Genomic DNA, 26,456 nt, shown 5'->3' with positions numbered 1-26,456 from the left:
GCGGGGGGGAGGAGAATGAAGGGATTTCTGTCCAAAGCTCGGCATGAGTGTGTCTGTATCTGTGTGTTTTCCTGTGTTCGTGTCTGTGACTGACATTCTCGTTAGCTCGGTATCAGTGGGTCACGGAGGCTAAAAGACGCTGGCGGCTGTGGAGGCAGACTAATTACCAGCAGGTTATTGGTTCAACTCCCACAAGACCCATTCATGTGTCTGCAGGAGAGCTTGCTCTTGTGTTTTGCAGGGAAGATAGTTGGTCTAACAATTTCTAAGCTCAACTGTCAATTAATATCGTCTTGTCAACCATGGAAAAACAGAAGGAATTTGGTTTCAAAACTGTCTTGATATGCTTCTGTTTCTCTTTGTTATTTCAGTGCCAACCATCTGTAGCTCTTGTCCCTAACAAACCCATTCTGAAGAAAATTGTGCTTTTGGTGTTTTTTATCATGTTCTTGAAGCATTTTTCTCATGATGCAGGACATATATAAAAACATTAAGACTAGTGTTTCTTTATTCAAATTGTGATGGATGAGGAACGATTTTTATTTGCCATCAAGACGGCCATCTTGCTTAAAACTGTATGGCTGGACAGCTCTGATATTGATCATCTTTTTTTTTTATGTCAGCTTGGGGTTATGAGCAAAGGGCTGATGGGAAATAAGCTAAAGCTAACTTCTGCGCCAATAATCCCGCCTGCTCGAGGGAAATTTCTAATGAGCTCCTGCTGCACTTTTGAAAATATGTCTTAAAAACTAAACAGGTTTTTGATTTTGATTGAAAATTACATAATCATAAACACTTGAGAACAATTTTACAATAGAAAAATGTAAAATTGGAGTGTACCTTTTAGCTACGTTCACACTGGGCGTGTATCGTGTTCAAGAACGGACATTTGGCTTATGATGTTCTCACTAAACTCTCGCTTCCCAATACTGCAGTTGCAGGAGGCTTGATGTGACATGTTGAAGTGGTGCACTAGGCTGTTCCTTTCACAGTCTTATTTTTATATATAAGACTTGGTGTTATATAATTACAGTCGGGCACAAATGACAAATATTATTTTTTTCTCTTTGATGAATGTTCAAACGGTTGGCGTTGCCATGAATTAAAGACACCATCCATACGTCACAACCAATCCGAGTCCCTGATTGGTCAAATTTTAATTGGTTTAACTTTTCAACTTTGGTGTCAAAAACTTTTTTGTGTTTCATAGAGCCCAAAATTTGCTTAGTGACTTGTGAATACGAGACTTTTGATTCCAGAAGCCAGGAACGCGCATATACACACATTTACATAGACTTTTCATTGGAAATGGTCACTTGAACACGCATTGCTGAGGGCAGTGTGAACAAAACTTAAAATGTACCAAATTTCTAACTTCAAATTTCTAACTTTAATTACACAGAAACAAGGTAAAACACCCTTAAGCCTGCTTGTTTGTATATTATAAAAATAAGTGTGAATGCTGTCAGAGCAGAGCTGTTGGACAGCATATTCACACATCTGTGTTTGCTTAGAAATAATTAATAAGGTTATAAATATAAGATGTAGCCAGTCTGGGCAGAAGGGATCGTCTCATTTATCACACTTTGATCACAGTTTCACTGTTAATATATTTATTTGGTTCTTTTATGTCTTGCCTAAATGTCTTGGATCCTGCTGTTTTTTCCCCAACACTTTTAGTCTTCGAACAAAAGAACACGTGCTCCTTTCTTTGCTGTTTTCAAGCCCGTGCAACAGTTTTTCTGCAGGATTATTGTGCAGTAATGCTGGTAGAATGTATTTTTATTTGCCCCTGTGAGATGTATTTGATTTAAAGCTGAGCCCATAAAGAATAAAAATCTACAAGAGAAAGCCATGTATCAGAAATATTACCCAAAAGAAAAGGGATTCTAGATCGGAGCTCAGAGATAAGCAGTGAGTCACAGTCAGCATTATTCTAGCTGCACATCTTCAACTCCTCGCAAAGGTATAGACAATAATGATAGTATGGTTATTAATCACTGCGTACTGTTACAAACGTATTTATAGCAGGCTATATTTTTTGGAATGAGGTCTCAGTTTAGATGGGCTTGTAAAAATGTACATTAAAAAGACAAGAGAAATTATCATTGAAAAAAATCTTCCTCTAATCTCTTTGTCACTTTACTTGAGATAACATTAAAAAATTCTTTCATGTCTGTACTTTCTAAACACACAAATATAGTGTTTGCATCATTTGAACAAAAAAATATTTCATACATCGGTGGCTATAACAAGATATTGGACAAATTATTCAAATATTTTTGGAGCAAAAATAGAAAATTCTGGACATTTATTTATTTGGAGAACATCAAACTTAAATCCATGACCAGTCAGTACTACAGGCTTAATGTAATGGTATTCTTCACTGTCTGTCGTAAGAATCTCCTCTGGAACCCTGGGTAAAAATGTTTATTTATTTTTATGAGTCTCAGAGCGATTTTGATTATTAGGTAAAGATCATGATTTTAGCAGTTGTGTTATTCTGCCTGTATTTACTCTCTTAAAGTCCCACTCCATCTTTAGATCTCTTTCCCAGTTATCTTTTAAGTAAGATTATGCGGTTTTAAACCAAAATTTACTCGTTTTCAAGGAGAGTTTCTGCAGAGTTGGTTAGAAATTTGCCTTCGAGTTGTCGGCGGGACTATTGACACAGAGCAACCCCCCCCTTCCTGTTGCTGAGAGCTTAAGACAGGGATTGTTGTTCCCCCTGCTTATTCACATTTCTTTATTCATTTTTTCACGTATTCCAGTTCGTTACAAAAAATCCCACCACTCAAGACGCGTTTATGAAACGTTTGCGTCCAAAGGAGGTGCTGTGGTGCAGAGGTGTATTTCTGCTCCCAGAGGAGAAGAAGATGGCCTCTCGCACTATAGTTGATGAAGGAGGTAGCATGCGCTCCTGGTTGTAAGGCACAGAATGACACTACTCATTTGCGTCATAAAATCTGTACAGTCTTTTCTTCTGAATTAAAAAAAAAAAAAAACTGAGCAATATTTTCTTTAGTAAATGTTTTACATCATGATCAGAATGGTTGAGGAATATGGATTGGTAACAAACATTTATCGGCTACAGGGGTTGGGGGTGAGACGGGGACATGAGGTTCTCCGTATTCATAGATGTCTCCGGTCCCTAACCCTCACGATTAAGGGGGGGAATACTATACTTGAAAGGCCAAAAGCGGGAAAACCACCAGGATAAATGTGTCTTTTCCAAAGACACGTTGACGTATGCAGGCAGGGCAGGAATCGAACCTGCAATCTTCTGATCAGAGGTCAACCGCTTGAGAGGTCAACCTCTACACCACGCCCACAAGAATATGTCCAAAAAAACATGATTTTCAGTGGAGTGAGTCTTTAACACAAATGTTTCAAGTTGTAAACAAAGTCATCTTGCTTCCTTGGGTCAATTTAGCTTCAGTCATTGATGAACAGTCAGACTGTTTGCATTGGAATCTTTCTTAAAATTTGCCTCATAAACCTTAAAAAGTGTGCTAAATAAACAAAAGTACCTCTCAGGATAAAAGGGCTTTTCATATTTCTCTATGTTTGTTTTCCTCAGCGAGCTGCCACATTCCCCTCGCTCCCTGACGGCTCGTCTGAACGATTCCGACTCCCGCTCCGTCCTCCTGTCCTGGCTGCGCCCCTTCGACGGGAACTCCCCCCTCCTGTACTACGTGTTGGAGCTCTCTGAGAACAGTGCGTATCAGTGTCTGTGTGTGTCCACCAAAGGTTACAGTTTCTCAGATGCAAACAGCTGTTCACTTGCTGTCTACCAGCCACTGACATGCACTCATTCACAAGAGACAGGCATATGGTGAATAGCACTGCAGCGTAAAAGCATGGGATCCTTATGAATAAACTCCTCCTTTCCTTCCCTCCTTTAGCCCATCTCTCATTCTCTTTCGAGCCACGGCTTCTCTCCACCACAGATGTTTAAACAGCAGGCTGGCACTCTGTCAAATAAGAAAGGGAGCAGGAGAGACGGGGAGGGGGAAGAATGACAGGACAAACAGATGGGAGGGAGATGACTGCAGGGGATGGTATAGTGGGCTCTACAGTCAGGCGCTGGGCACATGAATGAAGCAGCAAGACTAATGAACCAATATTTTCATCTTGATAAGGAGGAATTTCTCTTTTTATGTGTTTGTAGACAACCTAAGGAGCAGTCCTGCTAAAACTACAAATGCAAACCAAAATTATGATTAAGTTGATGTATTGTCGTGGGAGGGGAATGAGAAAATGTGCTAATAACTTTGAGTCTTGAAGAGAAAAAGATAAGGGATGCAGGGAACCTAATTGACTGGTCGATTTCAGTGAAGCCTGAATCCACAGAGCGAGAAATGGTCTGGGTGTTTTTGCACAAATGAGATTTTTTTTTTTTGGATTTGTATTTTTTGATAGAATGTGCCACTATCGGTGTAAGGTATTTTCATGTCAGGCAGCGCTTCTAATAAACGGAGCTTACACACATACACATGTGGCTGGTGCGATAATAGGGATAATAGTGCATCTGTCCGTGTTATGTTCAGCATTTTGACGGAAAGATAAGCTGGGAACAAGCTGGAGACAATATACAGCAGCATCTGCGCCTCTTAACTAATCCCCCTCTTCTCCGCAAACCTGCTTTTTGCTGCATTCTACAGCACGTCCCTCTTTTCTTCTGGTCTTAAGTGTCCCTGCATCTGTCTTTTCTGCTGTCTGAGCCAAATACGATTGGCCTCTAACACTCGTCTTCTGCGTCTAGATTCTCCATGGAAAGTTTACTTATCTGAGGTTGACCCTTCAGTGACCGAGGTATCCGTCGGCGGGCTCACGCCTGCCAGAACCTACCAATTCAGGCTCTGTGCTGTCAATCAAGTTGGCAGGGGTCAGTACAGCGCTGAAACGCAGAGGTAAGAGCGAGAGATTCTCATTCACAGAAACACTCCAAACAAGTTCTTTAACACCACCTACATTTTTGCCATCTTTAAATGTGCACTTATTATGCATTTCATTTTTGCGTCTACTGTCTCAACTGTGAGTTTAGAACGTGAAGGCATTTGAAATGACTGATTAGTAAAAGAGTCTCTACATTAAAGTGGATGATGGAGTGTGTGGCACCTTGTTAAACACAATCAGTTACTTGAAACAAACTGAGGATAAAAGAATGATCCTTTTGTTTACAAGTGTCCTTCTTCAAAACTATACTTTAAAATCCTTTAGATTCACGCATTAACAGTCTGCATTTGTATGAGTTTGACTCCTGAGCACTCTGTTTATCCTGCGTACCTAAAACTAAGCTACAAAAGTGAATTTACCTGCTCATCTGCATGCTCATTTGAGTGGTGGTGAATGAGCGGCTGTAATTCTACCTGAAAAGGAGAAAGATTGCCGTGCAGATGTTTTGCGCACATGTGTGCGTGCACTTTCGAGTGTGCGTGCGTGTCCCAGGGGAAAACCCTAATGGGGGTAATTATAATGCCGTAACGGCCCTGATGGAACAGCAGAGAATAAAAGAGGGTTAGAAAGAGGTGGTGCACACCTCTCAACAGTTTTGCCTTGAGTATAAACACACACAAAACTCCAGCAGTCACTTGTCACAGAGCAGATGTGCTGGTGCATTATGGAGCAGGTATACAGTCAAGCAGAGTTTTGTCTCTCTAAGAGACGGACCGCGCACAGACACCAGTTATAGCTCTGCCAAATTCAATAGATAGAGGAGTAACTGGTAATGCTGTTATCACACACCTAATTATTTTTTTAATTAATTTTTTCCTGTTTTTCATATTTTTCAATGCTCTAAAACCCTAAAATATTGCATATCAATTGTCCTCTGTTTGTTGTTTGTCAAAACTCATCTGCTTTGTCTTTTCCTACTTTAGCAGACGTTGTTTGGAACTGTCATTTTGCTGCCCAGCTTGCTGTCCAGCGTTTGTTGTTAAAGGCTCTGGAGAATAGATTGAATTGATCCTCTGTAAATTAGAGATTGGCAGACAGACAAGTCATCACCAGTCAGTGAATGAGAGCAGATGGATACGTCTTCTCTTCTGCATTGCTGTCATACATTAGCCACACACACACTTTCCTTTTCGTTTGGAGCTTAGGATTGTGCACACACACAGATGCCAAAACGTGCCCCAAATACACAATGAGAGTTAGGCAGCATAAAATATCAAATAAGTGCAAATGAGAAAGAAAATTTAATGCAACAATTCTACAAGACTGTGACTTGATGTCATGCATGTACTGGGGGGTCACTTTAGATCTGTGTGGTTGAAGAAACGGCTGATTGGAGCAGATCTCTTCTGGTTGGGTTAGGGTTATGAAGGCCATGTCACACCCTTAGGTGGAGTGTCAGTGCTAGGCATTTTTAATTAATTGACTAGAGTTTGATTTGCTCCGCCTCCTTCTTGTGGTTGTTGAGGCTTGGGTGGGTTATGATCCTCAACTTCTTTATCATATTTGCTCATACTCCAGCATCACCAACTTCTTTCTGTAGGATCCCCCATTGTTGTCTTGGTTTTGAGGAAACTTCACAACAGTCTGAATATCGTGAAGGACGATGCAATCATGTATTAACAGAATGGACACGTGTGGGCACAAAGCACAGCCCAGAGGAACCTCAGTTACACAGTTTTCCACTAAAATGTGCAGAGTGTTGTTGGTCCCTTAAACCCTCAGAAAAAACTTCTATATGCATAAAAGTAGTCACAGTAAAGTAAATGTGTAAAGTCAAAAAATAAAGTGTATGTTTGGTTGGTTGATTCTAAAAATCCTATCATTAAAATTTACCCCAGTTTGCTGATTTTTCCTGATCAGAGCTTTTCTACAGCAACAGGTGGCCTATATAAGGTGTCCATGAAACGGTAAAGAAACCATTTAAAAACATTATTTCATGCAAATTCCTATGAATACTTTGAGTGGCATTGTCTAAAAATGTTATTTCTTTGCAGACTTTGTCAGGCAGACTGTTATCATCTTTAGCACAAGAGCATTAGCAGCTGAAAAACAGATTATACCTTAATCTTCATGTTTCATAACAATAAAAGCATTAATCTCAATTCCCTTTGCCTACCTGGGTCATAAAAAGATTCTGAATCTTCAATCTGAAAATATCGTGTGCTTCTCACTTCTTATATACACAAAAGCATCATAGGGAAATTACCACCAAAGCTTTTGTCTGCTTTTTTTATTTTAATCATAGTTAAAAAAGTTTCTCTTCTTAACGCAGTACGACCATATACAAGTGGCATAAAAATGGTCTTTGAAATCTAGAGCTGACTTTCAGAATGTTCTAAATATATATTAGTCAATATTTATCAGTCTGTAAAGGCTTTAACTTGTAATAACATGAAGAAATCTTGAAAATAGTGATTTAAATAAAATAAAGATCCCATTCTACAGTCACATTTGTCTTAACTCCTTATAGAGGTGTATTTCCTTACCATTTACATGAATCAATCAAGTTTGCAAGCTCTAAAAGACTCACTCTGAGGAAAGTTATGTTTTTGCTTTTCATGACACGCTTCTGTGGCATTTTTCTGATGATTGAGGACATATATAAGGAAAATGAAGCTCAAAATGAAATATCTGAGTATTTCTTAATTGAAATCATTGTGAATCAGGAGCAGACAGAAAAAAAGTAATTTCAAAAGGAGTTTTTTTTGTGATTTAGAAAATATGCCAGATGGCCATATACGTATCTACTTCGATATCCATTTTATTTATTTAAGCTAGGCTCAATGTCTTTTTTTTTTTATTTCGCATAGTTTTATGATCATTTTTGTCTAGAGCAATTGTAACTCTAGCTGTATCACTCTAGAAGACACAAAAAGAAGAAAGCGCTTCTGTGAATTTTGCATAGAGAACTTTCTTCTGTCAGGAATCTACCTTGAACCTGCAGCAACCTGCTGAATGGTGTTTTAGTATGACATGAATACTTTACTTTTTTTCCCCACTATTCATTAAACATATTTAATTAACCTACAAGTTAACGGGTCAGCCTCTTTTTTTTCCTAGACGTGAACAGATTGGCATCACTACCATGCCGCCAAAATGATTTGTATTGTGGAAGTTAATTGGATGGTAAAATTCAAAAGAATCCGAAGGACCAAAGAGCGCTAAACGCACATAAAGATCAGCTGCTCAGTAATTCAATTCTGAATCAGTGTTTCTTCAACCAGGTCACACTTTAGCCAAAGGCACAAGCTATGCCCTTTTCCACCTGTGTTTTTTTTTTTTTTCTTCCAGTTCAAAGTGACGCCTTAACCCAATAAGGCCCTCTACCTCAAAGAATCAATGGAGTTTTATTTTATTTTTTTTCCTTTGATGATAAAAAATGCTATACAGTTTTTTGTTGAGATATAGATAGTATGAATCTTGTTACTTCAGTTGATTTGGTAAGTTTTTGCAAACAACAACGTTTAAGTTTAAGTGTGCAAGATGTGCAAATACTGACATGAGTGTTCAGGAAAAAACATCTTATATAGCGACTGTCTCAAATTTGATCCACACATTTTAATATGGTGTAACTATATTACAAAACAAAGTATTAACATATTTTGTATTCTTTCAATGCAAAAAATAGTCATTTAAAAATAAAAATTTAAATAGATGAGTTATTCAAACTGTATTTTTTTTTTTAATTAGCTAAACTTTTTCCCGCCAAAAGTGTTATTGAGATTTCATGGAGGCAGCCATTTTGAAATGACCAAGATAATCCACTACAGGGCAGAAAACATGGACCAAGTCAAACACAATGAATGTTTAAGGAAAGTTTAGATCATACTTAAAAGATTTGGGTCTCAGAAATAAGTGTATTAAATTTGATACAAATGTTTATATAGGATTAATCTTGTGAAAAGTGAAGATCAAGTATAAGTAGCACCCATGATTCAGTCTTTCTCCAAGATGCGCTAAAGGAAAGCATGATGGAAAGCTTGCATTTGCTTCATAAAGCCTTTTTAAATCTAAACCTGTCCTCAATGCTAATGATTCCTCCATGAGAGTCTGTAAAGTAATGAGCCGCAGCGTCGAGGCAGCTCACGCCGATGTGTTGCATTAATTTGGGTCACACCAAAAGAATTAATTAATAATAAAGTAATGATTAATGAATGAAGTGTAAGTAGACTGATCTACTCCGTGGCTGGTTCAGGGTCAATCAGGAATAATTACTCATAGAGAACATCCCTTACCTCACGTCACATACACTTATGAAGTTATGATTCATTAATGCATGTTCTGTTCCCTGGTAACTGGTCATTATGGACTTGATGGGTTTCAGTTAGGAGTTATTGAGGAATGGCGCCTTTACTTTTCACGAAACTTCAAGCTATTTGATGGATTCTTCAGGAGTGCTCACATATCCAGTTTGTGAATCGTCAGATGTTACTGACGTCCTATGATTGATTTGGGAGAAGAGCCTTCATTTCACTCAAAAAAGTGATGATGGAAAATGATGCTGAGTGAAAGGGAGAAAGCAGAGTGGCACGAGCCCACCATTCTCAACTTTAATGTCTTTTTTATGTTTTTGCATAAAAGTATTTATATCTTCCAAGTGCTGGAAGTCTTTGTAGATTTTTTGAAAATGAAGTGTTTCCAGAAATATGAAATTTATTGAAATGACAAACCCAAATGCAGTAGGAGATGTTCTCTGGAGCTGCTTTTGATTCATTGTGAGATTATGCTAAAAGTGTCTCTTCCTCCCTGACAGAGTCTCTTTAGTGTGTCATCCTCCTCCATTTATGCATCTTTCACCCTTTGGCAAAACAGCGCCACATTTAAAGAAGACAAAAATTGAAATGTCAAACAAGACAAAAATAAGCTCATCTGTTCACCTGCTTGTACTCAGTCACAGAGCACATTTAGTCTGCTTTGCCCTGACTTCCTCCCGCTGCATTGAAGCTGCTGCCTCGGAACAGCCTGTCTACCACAATATAAAACTCATGACTCACAATCTATGTGGATTTAAGAATCCCAGTTTGCATTTAGCATGAGTGGATGACAAATTATATTTTTAATTCCCCCAGCATAGTACAGCACAGGATGTGAGCATCTCCTACAGGAAATGACCCCTTTTCCAAATAACCAGGGACTAAGAAAATGTGTCACACCGCAAAATTTCCCACAGAGTTTTATTTGATTACAGATCATATTTAAGTGCGGGTTGATGTTTGAGTGGAAGTGAAGTTTCTGGAAAGTGGGTTGTTTGGGGTTTAAAAAGTTAATCTTCTTTATGAAGTTGATGTCCTCATGCTGAAATTGCTGTATGAAATATTTACTTATATAAGGTCTGCAAGAAAACCTTTTTTTTCTTTCATGGTAAGAAATACAGGAGCCTCAGTGTGTGCTTTTTCTTAAAAACAGTGAATGGGTGTGTGTGTGTTCACTCCAACGCTGATGAGTGTTTGTGTAGTGGAAGTTTGCCTGTCTGTGTCTCACTCTGCTTCATCAATTACAGTCAAAAGCAGCTTCACACTGGAGGATTATATATAACCCATTTCCAAACAGCTACCTTAATGCCAATCTTATTCACACAAGACCCATTAGCCCCCGTGTGTGTGTGTGTGTGTGTGTGTGTGCCTGCAACACCTAGTGTTTGACGGTGCCTAACCTAATGGAAGTAAAGCAAAGCTGTAAAACCATTGGCCTGTGCTACATATCCTCCTGTGCAAGTCTCTAGCTAATAGCTCTCACACACGTGCTCTCCCACAAACACACCTCGAGATGCACGTGCACACTTTCTAGACATACAAATTCAGACACACAAACTCAGGAGTCATATCTCAGCTAATGGTTGGAAAGCTTATAAAGAGTCATTCAGGGAAAGACGAGGCACAGAGGAGAAGGGAGGGGGCTTTGGACGGAGAAGGTAATGTAAATCTCCAGATATAATCCTCGGAAGGGAAAAGGCCATCGGATGTAGCAGTTTGTCTTAAGCTGGGAGAAATGTGTGTGTTTGTGTATTAGCACTTATGGCTCTGATTACGTTTGCTGAGCTGCTTAGAGCAAAGCCAGGGGGCTGACCAGCTCAGCCAGCGCACGCCACCAGCCATAAGAAGACCCAGAGCTTTAATCAGGTTCGGAGGGGAGGAGGGAGGGGGGTTGAAGACGAAACAGGGAAGAAGATGAGGAGGAGATTGAAGGATGAAATAATTGAGGCCAAAGGACATAATGGATAAAAGGTGAGAGTTTGCAGATAGCGAGTAAAAACTGGAGGATTGGTTCAAAATGTCAAAAAAAAGATGAGGAGATGGTTTGGAAACATGAAGGGAGGGTGAAAAGAGCAAGGGATCACACTGTCTCGCTAGAAGTAAAAAGACAAGGTCTTTGCTCCTATTGTTCTCACAGTCATTTGACTATATATTCCCTGTCACACTGCATAACATGCCTGATGTGGGAATTGTGATTGGGTTGAGGGTTAACAGGAAACTGCATAAATACCATGGATCAGATTCGGCTTTAAACCCCCCTGCTTATTGCAGCTCCAATGTTCCTCCTATCTGTGGAGGTTTGGAGACCTCTGATGATGATTACAGAGCCCACTAATGAAGAATCCAGGAGATTAACCACAACACTAGCTTTCCATTCATGCATACATTCACCGGGAAGAAACATATTTTAGCTTTTTTTTCACCAGATTTTACTCATAACTCCCAGTTTGGGCAACAACCACCTTACTCTGTTCACTGTGGGAACAGACGCTGGAATAAAAGTCTACTAAAGAGATGGACCAAGTAACCAGTAAAAACCTCAACCACATGATAGCACAGCAATGATTGATTGATTGATCTGGTTTATTTCAGGTGTAATTTGCAGTCAATACAATCACACAGATTTATCAAACTCCTCACAGAAGTAATGACATGCATTAATAAAACAAACAAAGACACACTAAAATCAAATTTGGTTCATTAAATATAGTGATTGTTAACTAAAGTTAAGTAGAACTTGATTGTTTGCTTGAAAAGGAGTGGATTGGAAGAAGACAACAGTAGCTTTACAGTGTTGAAGACAACTAATTGTGGTTACAGCATTTACCAAAACAGGACAATCTCACGCTTGAGAAAGTTTTTTATATTGAGGTAATAAGTGTGCTCCCCAATTTTTAAGTGGCCACACAAGAATCTGGTGAAACCAGTTTGTTTCCATTTTCTAAACTCAGTTAATCCCCTTTAGGGTAATGGGGTTGCTGGAGCCTATCCAAGCTACTGTTGATGGGGTTTATCTTGGACAGTGCACCAGCCTGTCATAGGGCACCAGTTTGTTAGATTGTAATATTTTTTTCTTTGTTCACTGTAAAACTTCTTATCAATAGCACGAGTTATTTATGATTTATTTCCTGCTTTAATAGAGCTGTTGTAACAAGGTAATTTCCCCTTTGAGGGATCAATAAAGTTTTATTCTATTCTATTCTGTAAGTGTAGTTTGGCCACCAACTGGACTTCTATTGTGCTTTTTCATGTATGCTGCTCTCCACTTTGTAAAGATACAGTCATAATTAAACTTTTTCTGATGAATCTCAGAATATAAACATGCATTTTTGGAATTAACTACATATAATACAGGAATACAGTTTACTCCTTAAGTTCATAGAGGAGATAGAGCCCACCAAAACCTTCCGAGCTATGGCGCCCTCATAAGAAGCTACAGGAAGTCTGTCATAGAGATAAAAAATATTAAAAATGTTTGTTTTATTACGTTAATTCTGTTAGATAAAAAATGAATTCCAAACATACTGATAGTTGTGTTCCACTTTCTAGAGTAAACTAGTATATTAAAAGTTATTTGCAGACAATACATTTTGATTTACACTTCCAAGCTGTCAGGCGATCCAAAACAAAGCACTGTAGTTTGCATGGACTAAATGCACACTGAGATCTATTGCATTCATTCTTCACTACAGCAACTCTGATGTTTTCACTTTGAGGTGTTAAATAAATCCCAGTTACATTTTCTCTCTGTGTGTCTTTATTCTTGCATCCTTTGCCATGTTTACTAGATTGATGCTGCGTGAGGAGGCCCCCAGTGCACCGCCAAAGAACATTGTTGCCAGTGGTCGCACAAACCAGTCCATTATGGTTCAGTGGCAGCCTCCTCCAGAACCAGAGCTGAACGGGGTCCTTCGAGGTTATGTACTCAGGTAAGTGCTGACTTTCAAACTTTTTTTAATTGCTTCATCAAATATAATAAAATAGAAAATACATTTGTATTAAATACAGGTATTTTTAAAGCTAACAAATAGGATTATATGAATACTTTCTTAAAAAGTAGTTAGAGTACATTTATGTTATTCAATAAATAACTAATCTGGAGCTGATTGTGTTTTAAAAAATGTATTGACAGGCTGAAAAAAAGCAAGTCTGTCCAAACTGTAGGTAAACCTATGATTGTAGAAAACTCATTACTTGACCATAGAGGATGTCAGCTTACCTAGTAACAAAGATAATTGCTCTTAATCGAGCAAATATCTTTTTCTGCCTTTTAGCAGATCCCTGAAAAAGCATCATCTCAATGCTTTTTTCCGAGTTGATGAACTTTAGTGATGATGCTGTGAGGTTAACAGAAATCCTCTGCAGCAGGGTAGAAGCACACAGATTTAACGCTGAGTGATGATAAAGAAGGATGATTTTATCCTGAGCTGCAAATCTAACCCGAAGTCCATCTTCTTATTTTTATGTTATTTTTTTCCCACAACTGCTCTTTGTCTAAAAAACGGAATGGCATACTTTCACACACAGACGGGTGCTCTTTACAGATTCTCTGACTGCCCTTGGTGTGCTGTCCTTCCTATTGATGTCTACCTGAAGTAGGAAATTGTGTGTGCAATCAAACTGTCATCAGCAGCCTCACACAGATTTGCATACAACTGCAGAAGAACTCATCAGCTCTTTATCCTCCTTTTTTCTGCCTCCACTTCAAAAGTCAGACAAAAAAAATTTGAAATTCACTTCATTCATCATTTGAGATACTCCTCCTCCTTTCTCAGTATGTCATGTGGAGAAGGAGGAGAAAGGGATTATCTTCTCACCTTTGCAGATATCCACCGTCATCACTGTATCTGTTTATGTGTCTAATGTGAGCACACAGTGATGGAATGCTGACTCAAAAGTGTCGACATATTCGGCTGTGAATGGGTGACGCGTTAAAACGCTGACAGGGGGGTTATTATTACTCCATTTACGTCCATCAAACTCGTTGGGCCATAGATTCTTTTGAGTTGACATTTATACCCTGTACAGTAAAGCAAAGACCTTGTAGTTGCTCCATTCAGAAAGATCAGTCCTTCGTAGATTTGACATAAATGTAAAGCCTTGAGCTTTGTCTTTACGCTTCTCAAAGATGTAAAATATCCCAGGGAAAAGGGAAAATTAAATTATGGAATATACTGTTTTCACACCTCATCATACTCGCCAAACTTCTGAGTATATTAGTCATATATTTGTTATTTGATACTTTTTGTCTGTGTCCGTCCACTACAGGGGTTCCACATTTCATCTGCTCTTAAAAATCAATTTACGTATTTATTTACTTTATATTTATTGCATTAGTAGTTCATTTAAAATAGAAACCAGTAAAAGCAAATATACACACAAATCTTTAGCATTTTTTATTATTTAGTCAATTTAGACTAAGTGTTTGAAAGAGTTGGAATTTTTAAAAAGTTTGTTTAGTGAATGCCTTATAAAAAGCAAAAGGCAGTAATGGTGAAATGTGGAAACAGAGTGAGAAAACATTCATTATGCACCTCATGTCCTCTGTGTATTTTGAGGGATACCAGTTGGCTCATTTGTTTTGCAGATATCGCCTGGCCGGCCTGCCGGGGGACTACCAGGAGAAGAACATCAGCAGCCCGGAAACAAACTACTGTCTGCTGAAAGATCTCATCATCTGGACTCAGTACCAGATCCAGGTGGCAGCCTTCACCGGAGCTGGTTTGGGGGTCTACAGCAGTCCTGTCACTGAGTACACGCTGCAAGGAGGTCAGTCATGTCCATCACTCTTTTTGCTTTATGATCACCAAAACAACAGTTGATTCAAAGCTTTTTCTAATATCACTCCTCCAAGTTTAACTTTTAATAGATCCAGGAATATACATGTAAATGTATGGAAGTGTATCTTCTTTTACTTTTTAATTTATATTTTTCCAAACAAGTTAACCTGAATTTTGATATTTCTATGAATTGGTAAATATTTATTTTGTGTTCTTAAGTTTTTTTTTTGGTTAAGAATGCTTGAAACCAACCAATTCCAAATAATTCCACAACATTCTTATTAAATATATTTTCCAGGATTTACTAGAAATAACTGAAAGATTTTTATTTAATGTGGGAAATAAATATAATTTATTTAGCCTTTCCAGGGTTGTGAATCTCAAAGCTCTTATCCAAATTGCACTCAAACCTCAGCAATCCAACATTGTGAAAATATATATGTATGCAATTTATGTATAAATTATTTGTAAATGTTGCTACGCATATTAGAGAAATCACGAGTTGAAGGTATCCTGGGGGCTTAATAGAATTCATGGATAGATTGATAGTTAATGCCTCCATGATGAACTTTCTGGGTGAAGTGGCTGTGTTTTCAGCTGATCGTGTGATTTATATTGAGATGCAGTTGCTAAGCCGTTAATAGGAGAATGAATGAGGAGAGCACAGCTTCATGTTCTCATTGAAGTGCTTTAAATAAGCGCACTGCAGCTCCTACTTGACAGGAAGAGGTGAGGCTCAAATATTTGCTTTTTCGTGAAACGGAACCTGAATATAGTTTGGAGTATGAACACACATTTCAGAGCAGTCTCGCACAACTTTTACAAAATCCACACAGCAAACTCCCTGTGCGTGCAGGGGTGTAGAAATAAAAGCAAAGTAGCTTTTATTTAGTTGTTTTGAAATGATTTTCCAGGTGATCACACAACTTGAGATCAGCTACGAGCAGCTGCATGAGGTCTCTCTGCAGCCCCTGCAAAAACGCCGGCAACATTTACTTTGGAGAGGAGCAAATTGATGCAGTTGAGATTTATGTTAAAGTTCCCCCTGAGGCGGATCCTTGCAGGCAAAGCACCTTCACTCAGCTGGGAAGAGACCCTAAGGGCGCCCCGGGATGCCTCTAACTCTTGCACTACATCTTTAATGTGGCCAGCAAGCAGTTTGAGGCGCTGCGGGTTGGAGGGGAATTGATGGAGATGGTTTTCTGTTTTGGTCTGTAAATATATAATGTGACAGATAATCATGTGTTTATTATAATAAACAGGGCTGCACAGAGAAGCGCTCCTTCAGCTCTGTCTGACATAAAATAAATGAAATAGGCGCAACAGGAACAAATGTAGATGAGGATTGCAGGGGTTATGGGGGGTAAATCCTCCTTAAACATGTACCTGTCCCCTGTTGACTTTTATCTCTAACACTATGTTATCATTAATAAAAACGAGCTGAAGTACACAGCACACGCTGGCATCCATGCACATAAAGCTCACAGACATCGCTACAAGAATAGGTTTATATATAGAAGAGGAAGTGGGACTCATTAATTATTACAATGTGGTCTAAAAGATAGAACATTTTCTTGTTCTCTGTAAAGATGTTAAACTTTGTGTTGAATTCTGATGATTTCTCTTTATTCTCCCTTTTCCACAAGCTATGTTAGCACACACTAAGATTGCCCTGAAGGGTATATTTTGGGTTTTATCTGAAGCTGTGAGCTGCGAGGGTCTAGAAGATGCTCCACTGCACAGTCAGCCTTACAGGGAGAGATAGGACTTGTTTTACAACAATTAATCTTCTGTCTCCCTCCTTTGGTGCCATTCATTTTTTATCGTATTTTGTTCTGGTTCATTTCTTCTTGGTGCTTTCCATATGCACGGCTATGTTTGTGTGTCATCTGGCCGTTCCCAATCAAACAGAGCCTCTAAAGGTTTTTTTTTTTTTTTTAATGCAAAGCAGCGTTATCACTCTGCAGCTTTAGGACATCAGTCTGGACTGGTTTCTATGTAATCAGCTTGACACATGCCCACAGACGCACACAGACATGCATATGTTTAACTGGAACTCCTCTCTTTCTTTCCTCTGGCTTTAACATTCAAAAAGTGACACGAAGAACACAGCGAAACACAGCAGACACCTCTTGTCGCCAAAGAACTCCGTGTGAAACATTCATTCCTTTGAGATTGTTTCCTGTCGCGTATTCAGTTCATCTCATGTGATACAGTAAGAGATCAGACTCTGCAGAAACGTTCAGAACTCGGTCCCCTAACACATCTACTGCTGTGGCCCCAATAACAGGTTCTGTTGTGTTCTTGTCACACACCAACAGCTGTCTCTGTAGAACAAGCGATTGAAGTCATCATCATATTCTGACCAAAGATCTTTTGTTGTTTTCATTATGACCGCTTGCATGTTTGAACCTTAAAAAGTACATAAGTCAGAGAAATAGATGAGAAGCAGTGCAGCCTGCTGTCATAAAAACACGTACAGTTTGAGTGCTCAAGGAACATACTGTACATTTGAAATAAATGATCAAATCATAAAACATGCAAGAATTCTTGCACAAAGTTAAAATACACAGCTCTGTATGCGTCTCTTTCATGTCATCAGGGTTATCTGGGTTTATTTTTTTACACAACTTGATCTCGAAGTTTGAAAGAATTTGTGCACGGAGATGGTGTGGAGTTTAATTTTAATGAACTAAACTAGTCATTTATCACTGTTTAAAAGATGTGCAAAATGCCTGCTTGGTAAAATAGTGCAAATAAGGAGTGATTACTTTAAGAAATGAGATAGTAAGACTCAGAAAAGGGAAGGCTTGCCATTCAGCTGCTAACTCTTTCATTGAGCAGGTGTTTTTAATTGAAGAAATTAGTCCACGTTTCATTTTGAACAAATGTACTGCTCAAAGGCAATCCGAGATTATAAAGTGAACATTTTTGTAGTTTTTCGCTCAGGCCAAAGTTCCTCACTTTGTGGTAAAACTGTTTTTTATCATCGTCTGTTTGTGTGTGTTTGTGCTCAGTTCCCACGGCACCTCCGCAGGAAGTGGAAGTTGTTGCACTTAATTCAACAACCATTCGCTTCACGTGGAACCCTCCGCCACAACAGTTCATCAACGGCATCAACCAGGGATACAAGGTAAGCTCCTGAATGTGACTGGATGTGGGATCACTATTGCTGATAGAAACTAACATTTTTTTTTAGATTTAGTCATTCAGTTTCACTTTGTTCCCTTTGACATATAGACTTGTACGGTAGATCCTTGGAAATATGTTAGCTGTTATTTAGAGGAAAAAAACAGTTGATAATTTACATTTATTAGTTATAAGAATGGCAAAAATATAGTCACAAATCCATTCTTCCATGATATGGGAGTCTCAGTCGTCCATTTGACTCTCATGGGGGTCTTTGGATTTATCCCGTGTGGAGTTACATTAGAGAGCAGCAGCAAGTATTTCTCTAAGGATTAAGTAAAAAGCACATTGTGAAAGGGAGGACCTGAACAGTGTGAGCACTTTTGAAACATCAGTTCTAGCGAGGATTTATTTTCCGCTGTAGTAACCAGCCCCCCGAGGAACTGATTACCATGACAAAACAAACACATCAACTTCTGGTTGCGCATGGCTGAGTTCATGCATTTGAGTCTGCTTTACAGTGTGAATATTGCTCCGTAAATACTATGTGGCTTTCCATTTTTTTTTAGTGGGACTCTGCTGGATGTGGTCTCTTTAAGTCAGGGTCTACCATTCAAAATCTATGAAGCCTTGCAAAGCTGCTGCTCATGTGAATATGCATCTCTGCCTGTGTTGTGCGCGTGAGATGGGGGTAGTTAATAGTTTTAATTAAAAGAGGATATGAAGCAAAGCCTCATCTCATTTCAGCCTCCCACAGATCACTGACTACATACAATACAGTTAATAATATACCTCAAAAGTCAGTAGCAGAGAAAAGAATGGTACTTTCTTCCGACAACTTTAACTTCTCCTCGTTGTATAACCTTGAAAATGACTTTTCTCTGTTCCAGGCCCAGTAACATTTACGACCTCCTTATTTTACCTATCTATCTATAAATCTGTCAGTCGGTCTGTCTTTTTATCGCAGACAGACTGCACTGGGTTATAGACATAGGGCTTCAGTAGGTTTCAATAGCAAACAGCTAAAGGAGCGCACGCAGCTACATCCACCGAACCTTTAAAAACCTTTAAAGTCAACCAATATAGGTTAATAAATCTTTTAATGAAGCAGTCCTGGAATGAAAAAGAAAATTACAAAAGAGGACTTTGTTTTATCATGACAGACTTGTGGAGCGCCAAAATAACAAAGGGGAAAAGAAGCCTTCCCATCTCTTGTCTTTGAGTTATACTCTTAGATCTGTAGATCAGCTTCATACAATCTAAATCAAAGCTAAGTAGTACCTGGACTTTCTTGACTTATATTTGTCAGCTTAAGCGTTATTCACACCCTTTAGGTTGTATAGTATAATCATCTAAACCTAAACAACACCAAAACACAAAAACAAGCAACCTGCTAAAAATAAAACATATTTTTGCACATTCTTATCTAACCTTTTACTGGTTAGTTGTTGTGTCTTTAATTTCAACCATTGCAAATATCCTGTGTCACATCTCTATCCAGAAAATTAACTAATAAATATTGCATCCTTGCACATCTGAACCCCAATATGTTTTATTATTCCATGGTTATGCTTGTAGCCATTTTTAGCTGTTCTTAATTTTGTTATCATGCAGTTAACAGATTCATGACTGAGATCAGGCTTTCTGACGCTTGTAAAAATCTTTCTCAATGTAATAGTTTTCATTGTACCTGCACAGATTCCAGATGCAAATAAGAATCCCCAGAACATAACCGACCCTCCTCCATGTTTAACACTAAAACTCTCATTTTTTCCTGGTATGAGGCTTTTCCAAATACATTGAGAAAAATTCCAGTCTATTTTTTCCTCCTGTTATTACACCGAGGATAGTTTGAAGTCTGCAATACTTTTGCTTTGCCAAATTATAGCAGTTTAGGAGTTCAACTCATTTTGCACTTTGACTTTTAACTCAATTTTCACTAAACAGATATTTTGCTGTGTTGTTCAGATGCCTAGTAGCTCTTTATTTGTCTGTGTTTGACTTTAAAGAGATCCATATTGTAAAGCACTTCAGCAGTCTGTGTTTCCACGAAGGAATAAAGGTGATAAAAATCCTTTCCCTTGAATAATGAATATGCACTGTCAGAAAAAATATAGGACAGTTTATTAAATGTCACTTGTGTGGGTTGTCCCATTAGGGATGCTGCAGATAGAAACAATATATCCACCAATTAACTGTGCTGCGCAGAACATGACATGCTGCAACCTATAATACATTGAGGTTTTAAGACAGTAGCTTTACAAAGCACCAAGAAAAGGGCAGTGAGACTTAATATTCATTAAATATAAATACCAAACCAAGTACTTACAAGTACTGAAAATGTAGCTATAGAACAACTTTATGAGAATTTTTTGACAACTGTACATAAACAGGTCATCAGATTAATTGTAAAAAAAGTTTTTTTTTAGAAGTTGATTAAATTTAATTGTAATTTGGATATTGAATAAAAAAAAAATGATTTTTGCTTTTATCCAAAGAAGCCCATAGTATCTAAGCTTTTTCTTATTATTATTTTATAAATTAAACCCTTTTTATTGTTACAGTAAAAGTACATTTATTTATTTATAGAATTAAATAAATTACATTCAAAAATATATGTGTTTGCTGTTGTTCTTAGCGATTTAGTTCAGTGAGATGTTTACTCTTCTCCTCGTGTTCTTTAAATTTAGCTTCTCTGGAGCCGCTCACACCTGTTTCTAGTTTTTAATCACAGCACCTGCTGCTCGTTTGTCTCCTCCCTTAGTGCTCCTATACAAGTTCAGGCTTTCTGTTACGCTTTTTCAAATCTTGTCGATTTTCGTTTGAGCTTCCTGGTTTTAGAAAGTTGACTTAATTTGTCTTATTTGGTTTACTACATGGGTCAATTAAGAAGTGTGTTTATTTTATTAATTTTTTTTGGTGCCGTTTTTGGTTTATTTGGACACAGCTGATGGTCTGGCCCGAGCAGTCTCCAGAGGACATGAAGACAGTAACCATCACTCCAGACTACCCCAGTTTGCGGCACACAGGACTAGTGTCCGGGTTGAAAAAGTTTACCTGGTACTATGGCTCCACCCTCTGCTTCACCACACCTGGGGATGGTCCTCGCAGCCCCCCCACCCTCCTGCAGACACATGAAGACAGTGAGTTCAACATCCTTTAAAATAAACCCAACCTTCATCAATGTGTCCTGTGTGAACAGTGGCTTCAAATATATATTTATTAGTTTTTTTGTGGGTATTAGCAGGTATTTTTGCTTCCATACTGTCCACTGTGTCTTTTTCAACTGATGAATATGTTGTCATATGGGCTGGTATTTAAAGCCCACTCTTCCGTGGATAAACATAACAACTGCCACACCCAGTTACAAGAGCACATGCAACACAGTCACACCATCAAATAAATACAATATGCTACAGGCAGACAGACAAGCAATTATTTCCAACCAGCAATTATTGAGTGCTAAAAGGATATTAGAAGCCATGCGTATGCTCACACAAACACGCGCACTAGAACACACATAGTGGTTCTGACAGCAGTGGACCGGTATTGATTGGGTGCTGGGTGTGTTGCAGGGTTAACGGTGGGTGTAATTCTTACTTGATGATAGGTTTTGCATGTATGTGTGTGTGCGTGAGTGTGTGATTGTTATAATGTGTGAGTGTTATTGAATGTCTCAGATGAATAGCTTAATCGCTCTGCAGGGAGAAGGGTTAGAGAGCCATGGATGAAATGAGAAATGACATGCTTGCGTGCATGTGTGTGTGTACGTGTGAATGCACATGTGATAATAAGGTAGCGTGGAAAATCGAACTGCTAAAGGTAATGGAAAGCCTTGGGCATTTATGTTTAAAAAAAAAAAGAGGGTTTAATAAAAAAAAAAACTTAGATTAGTGTTAAGGAAGCTAATCTTGTTTTTAATATAAGCTGAAATATTTAAAGTTTTTTTTGTTTTTTTAGCACCTGGACCAGTCCACCAGCTTAGCTTCACTGAAATTTTGGACACTACTGTTCGAGTCAGCTGGGCGGAGCCTAAGGAGAAGAATGGAATCGTCACTGGTTAGTGCTGCTCAACCTATAATGATGTATTTTACAAGCTTGTGCCAGCAAACAATCACCTGTTCTCCCCATTCACCTACTTCTCTCTATAATCAAGAAACTTTCCTCCAACCATCTCATTTGCCAATCGTTCACAATGATACAAGCTTCAATTAACTTTGAGTTCTATGCAGGAAAAAGCAAATGCAAACAGTAGAAAATAATACAGCTGTCATTTTTAGTTACAGGTATTCTTCTCAGGTAGAAAGGTGAAGTCTGACAATAAAGGTAACTCATACAGTCTTACTTATAGTTCCCCTTAAATACCCACTCCCAATAAAATTGTGTTTCAGGCGTATTTTTAACACATTCTTGTATCTTTTTTTTATGCAGAATAGGGCTGTCACGGTTAGTTGATTAGTTACGACTATGTCGACTAATAGAAGAGCATGATTCCTTTAATAAACTATTGTTCTAATCCTCTTTATTTTGGGTTAGCATATAACTTAAACACTTCAAGTTTAAAGCTAATGATGATTACACCCAGTTTATGATGACCCGATTAGTCAACTATTAAAATGTTTGTTTGTGGCAGCCCTAATACAGAACATAAAAACGGAAAATTAAGATTAAAACTGTATTTCTGAGTATTTTGTTGTGCAAACTGTGGTGAATGAGGAGCAGATAATAAACAAGCTGTTTGAAAAACCTTGTAGTTATTAAGTACAAAGTACAATTGACAGACCACAAGCTCCCCGCTCCTCTCCATCCTGACACATCCACTTTCAGACAAATAGATCCATGTACGTTTTCCTCGAATGGAATCTGGCTCCAAACTCTAAGGCTAGAAAGCCCCAACTTAACGTTAGGTTGGGGTTGTGGTGGGCTGTAAACCGGCAGGAGAGAGAGTAAACAAAGAGATGATGGACTACAGTCTCGCCCACAACTCGGAGGTGAATTTCTAAAGAACTACTGCTGCTCTGCAGAAACTATGTCCTAGAAAATTACAGTTTTTTATGGCATAATCATAATTAAAATGCAACTAGGAATGTTTGAATATAGATCAAAAGATAATTGAAGTGGGACTTTAACATCATGAGCTTCTTCCATTCTAGAATCAGTCTTTAAGGCTTTGTGTGGCTTTGCACAGACATCCCTCCATCTCTGACATTATGTTTGTGTTCAGCTGATTCATTATCAGTTAATCCCTTCCTTCTGCAGTTTGTCTTCCTACATTATCGCAAACATGCCCCTCATCCCACGTGTTCCAACACCTAGGGTGTTGTTTGTGTAGCACATCACAGAGCATAAGGCACTACTCCCACCCCACCCCCATCAGCTCCTTCACACTACCGCCAGACAATGACGCTGGTGAACACGACAAGCCTGCTGTTTACTAGTGGGTTGCACGTGTGCATCTTTTTTGTTGGCATGACACCACATCATATTCCAACACAAGCCTTGCATTGCAAGGTAACAGCGCTTTTACAGTCAGCTTACACACTCAGAGGAGCAGGAAAATGGATATTCAGTGAAGGTCACCTTGTACAATTACTTTTTCTTGCTCCTGAACCGGCTTTTCATCCAGCACCTGGTAAGGATGGAGACGGATGAGGCACCATTCGCTCTCCTCAGGGCTTTACACACAAATGGCTTCACTCACACCCATTTCAGGGTGTTGGAGTGTGATGCATGGCAGGGAAGATGCAAAAGGACAGACAGGAATTTTGACTCTAGTTACTCCTCTTACACCCTCTCCTCTTGTTTAGCTCTGCCTTTCTCATTATAGGAAGGCGCCTATGTGTATGGATTTCTGCTTATGTCCACAATGTATGCATCTTCAGTAATAGAAGAAAAACCTCTGCTGCACATCCTTTAGGCTACACATTGTGGTGGGAAGTACCTGGCATTGAGTCGAGTCTTGTGGAGCGGTCCTTGTCCAACTCCACCCTGCAGTACCGGCTGACAGGCCTGAACTCCACCACCAAGTACACAATCCAAGTGGCCGCACTCACAGCAGCAGGGCAGGGCGTGGTCACATCCTCCACCATCTCCACTGGAGTTCCACCAGGTACTGTGGATTCCAAGCACACATAGACAATGATGACAGTAGATGTTAAAAATTGTTTTCTTCTTGTGTGGATTTGCACGTCTACCAGAGTAAGTATGAGTGATGAGCTCTCAGGATGCCTTTGTCTTTCCCTAGGCTGATAAGTGGCTGCTACTGTGCGTCCATGAATCATCACCCACACCGTCGACACATACATTCATATACTCAGTCACACAAGAATTAGTTGTTTACAGCGACTTCCAGACCTCTTTAATCCAAGCTGTATTTCTGTGCTTATGTCATTTGCAGAAAATGAACTTGTGTGTGTGTGAGCGCGTGCATGTCCATGCTGCAGTCATTATTAGTGCTGATTAAGTGTAAATAACAATGTGGGAAAGACACACCAATGGCTGGAGTGGGGACATGAAAAAAATCAAAGAAACGACCTGAAGAGGGGATATGAGACTGATAGATGTAATGACGGAGGAAGAGAAATTGTAGACTCCAAAGAGCAGGGGAGAGTCTTTCAGAAAAGACTCGAGTGCGAAAGAATGGAAGAAAAACCCGGTTCATACAAGCAGGATTTTGTCTTAACATTTTCTGTTGACTAATTTATGAGTAAAAGCTGAAAAAGTGAAAGTAAGATGGATACAGACAGCTCTTACATTCAGAGGTTATTCATTAATTCATGAAAGCAAAAGAGTGAAAGAAAGACGAAGGACGGAAGATTAGGAAAAAGAACTAAAGAATGAACAGAGGGAAAGTAAGAGATAGAAAGCGAGGGATCTACCAAACATGAATTCTTTTCTTGTTTATTTATTCATGAATTCACTGAGTTGAAAGGATTTTGTCATTCGTCTAAGCAAAGCAGCTGATCTCAACGTTTTCACATTATAACCTTTACAAGTGTGCTGCCCGCATTTACAGAATAGCAGTTACTTTCCGTTGTAAACTCGTTTGTGGTCTTCACACACTCTTCCTACATCCAGACTAAACACTTGGGTTGACACTGTCAAAATTATACTGAGCTTTTACTCTAAAATAATCCACCTACTATTGAATAACTCTTTCATGTGTGATTTAATCTAATCCATAAAAACACATGGAAACTTCACTTCACTTAGAAATGACTTAAAAAATTCTATGAAAACCACATTTGAGGTTCTATTGTTTACTCTGCGTTTGCCAGCATAGTTCTAGGGAAATTGTATTGATTTGTGCATATGTTGATTCATTACCAGAAAAAAACGCTGTCACATACCCAATTTGGTTGCAGCTGATTTTAAATGTCACTTGCCAGACTAATGGTAGTTAAATTCAGCAGCTGTCAATAAAAATATCTATTCAAAGCCAGTAGTGTTTTAAAAAGGTTGAACTTCAGATTGGGAATGCAGGGTGTAAATTCAGGGTTGGTGAGTACCGCTTACATGAATGAATCCTTAATTATCGCACCCATGTTGACATTACATCGCACAAGATTGAGCATAAAAGGCAATCACTGAGAAAGTATGAGCACGCAAAAACTTTTAACCTGTGTTATGTCTATCTGTCACAATGTGGTGTGACAGGGGTGGCCTGGTTAACATAGGAGGCAGACTTCTTTAAAGATCAGGAACAGAGTTTTATTCAGCACGAAGTGATTTCAACACTAAAAATATTTGTTCACCTACTTAAATATTTAAATTTAGATGTTCCCACTCAGGAATGATAAACCACAGTTTTTAATTAACCAGTCTGATGGGTGATCCTGTATTTGACAGGATCTGGTTTTACTATGCTGTCTGGAGACAACCCCTTCCTGAAACACTGGAGGGAAATATACAGCTCAAAGTGCATACCTACACAAAGAATTGTTTCTGTGCGAGATTAACAGTTATGTTCTTCCGGTAGTACATCCATATTCTGAGTAAGAGTAAAGTCATTTCTTTTCATTCAAATTTTAAAGATTATCTCAAATATAAATCACATTTTTAGCATGTTCTTGTGATATTGTTCTGATAATGGAGGACATGTATATCTAAAAATTTAGACTCAAAATAGCATTTCTGAGTCTTTCTCTAGTCAAATTGTTGTGAATCAGAAAAAAGTGCTGTTTGAAAAAGAGTTTATTTATGACATTTAAAGAACCCCTGCCGCTCTGCAGAAACCATGTCTTAGAAAACGTACGTTTTTTATTTGAGCTTAAAACATCTTATATTATCAGGGTCTTTCTGTGAGACATTCATAATAAATAATTAATTAAAGACA

At 38.6% G+C, this 26,456-nt stretch overlaps 1 protein-coding gene across 1 annotated transcript in view; it reads left to right on the top strand.

Moving 5' to 3' along the window:
• sdk1a (sidekick cell adhesion molecule 1a) overlaps positions 1-26,456 on the top strand; it is a 274,209-nt gene that overhangs the window by 188,807 nt on the left and 58,946 nt on the right. Inside the window, exons 15-22 of the mRNA XM_024259668.1 lie at positions 3,581-3,717; positions 4,766-4,913; positions 13,001-13,141; positions 14,800-14,981; positions 18,010-18,125; positions 21,069-21,264; positions 22,082-22,180; positions 24,039-24,230. Coding sequence (XP_024115436.1) covers positions 3,581-3,717; positions 4,766-4,913; positions 13,001-13,141; positions 14,800-14,981; positions 18,010-18,125; positions 21,069-21,264; positions 22,082-22,180; positions 24,039-24,230 — 1,211 coding nt within the window. The remainder of the gene's footprint in view (positions 1-3,580; positions 3,718-4,765; positions 4,914-13,000; positions 13,142-14,799; positions 14,982-18,009; positions 18,126-21,068; positions 21,265-22,081; positions 22,181-24,038; positions 24,231-26,456) is intronic.

Source organism: Oryzias melastigma, linkage group LG1, assembly GCF_002922805.2.
Source record: "Oryzias melastigma strain HK-1 linkage group LG1, ASM292280v2, whole genome shotgun sequence".
NCBI classification, from domain to species: domain Eukaryota; kingdom Metazoa; phylum Chordata; class Actinopteri; order Beloniformes; family Adrianichthyidae; genus Oryzias; species Oryzias melastigma.
Note: the sequence above shows the minus strand (reverse complement) of the source record. Positions and strands in the feature narration are given on the sequence as shown.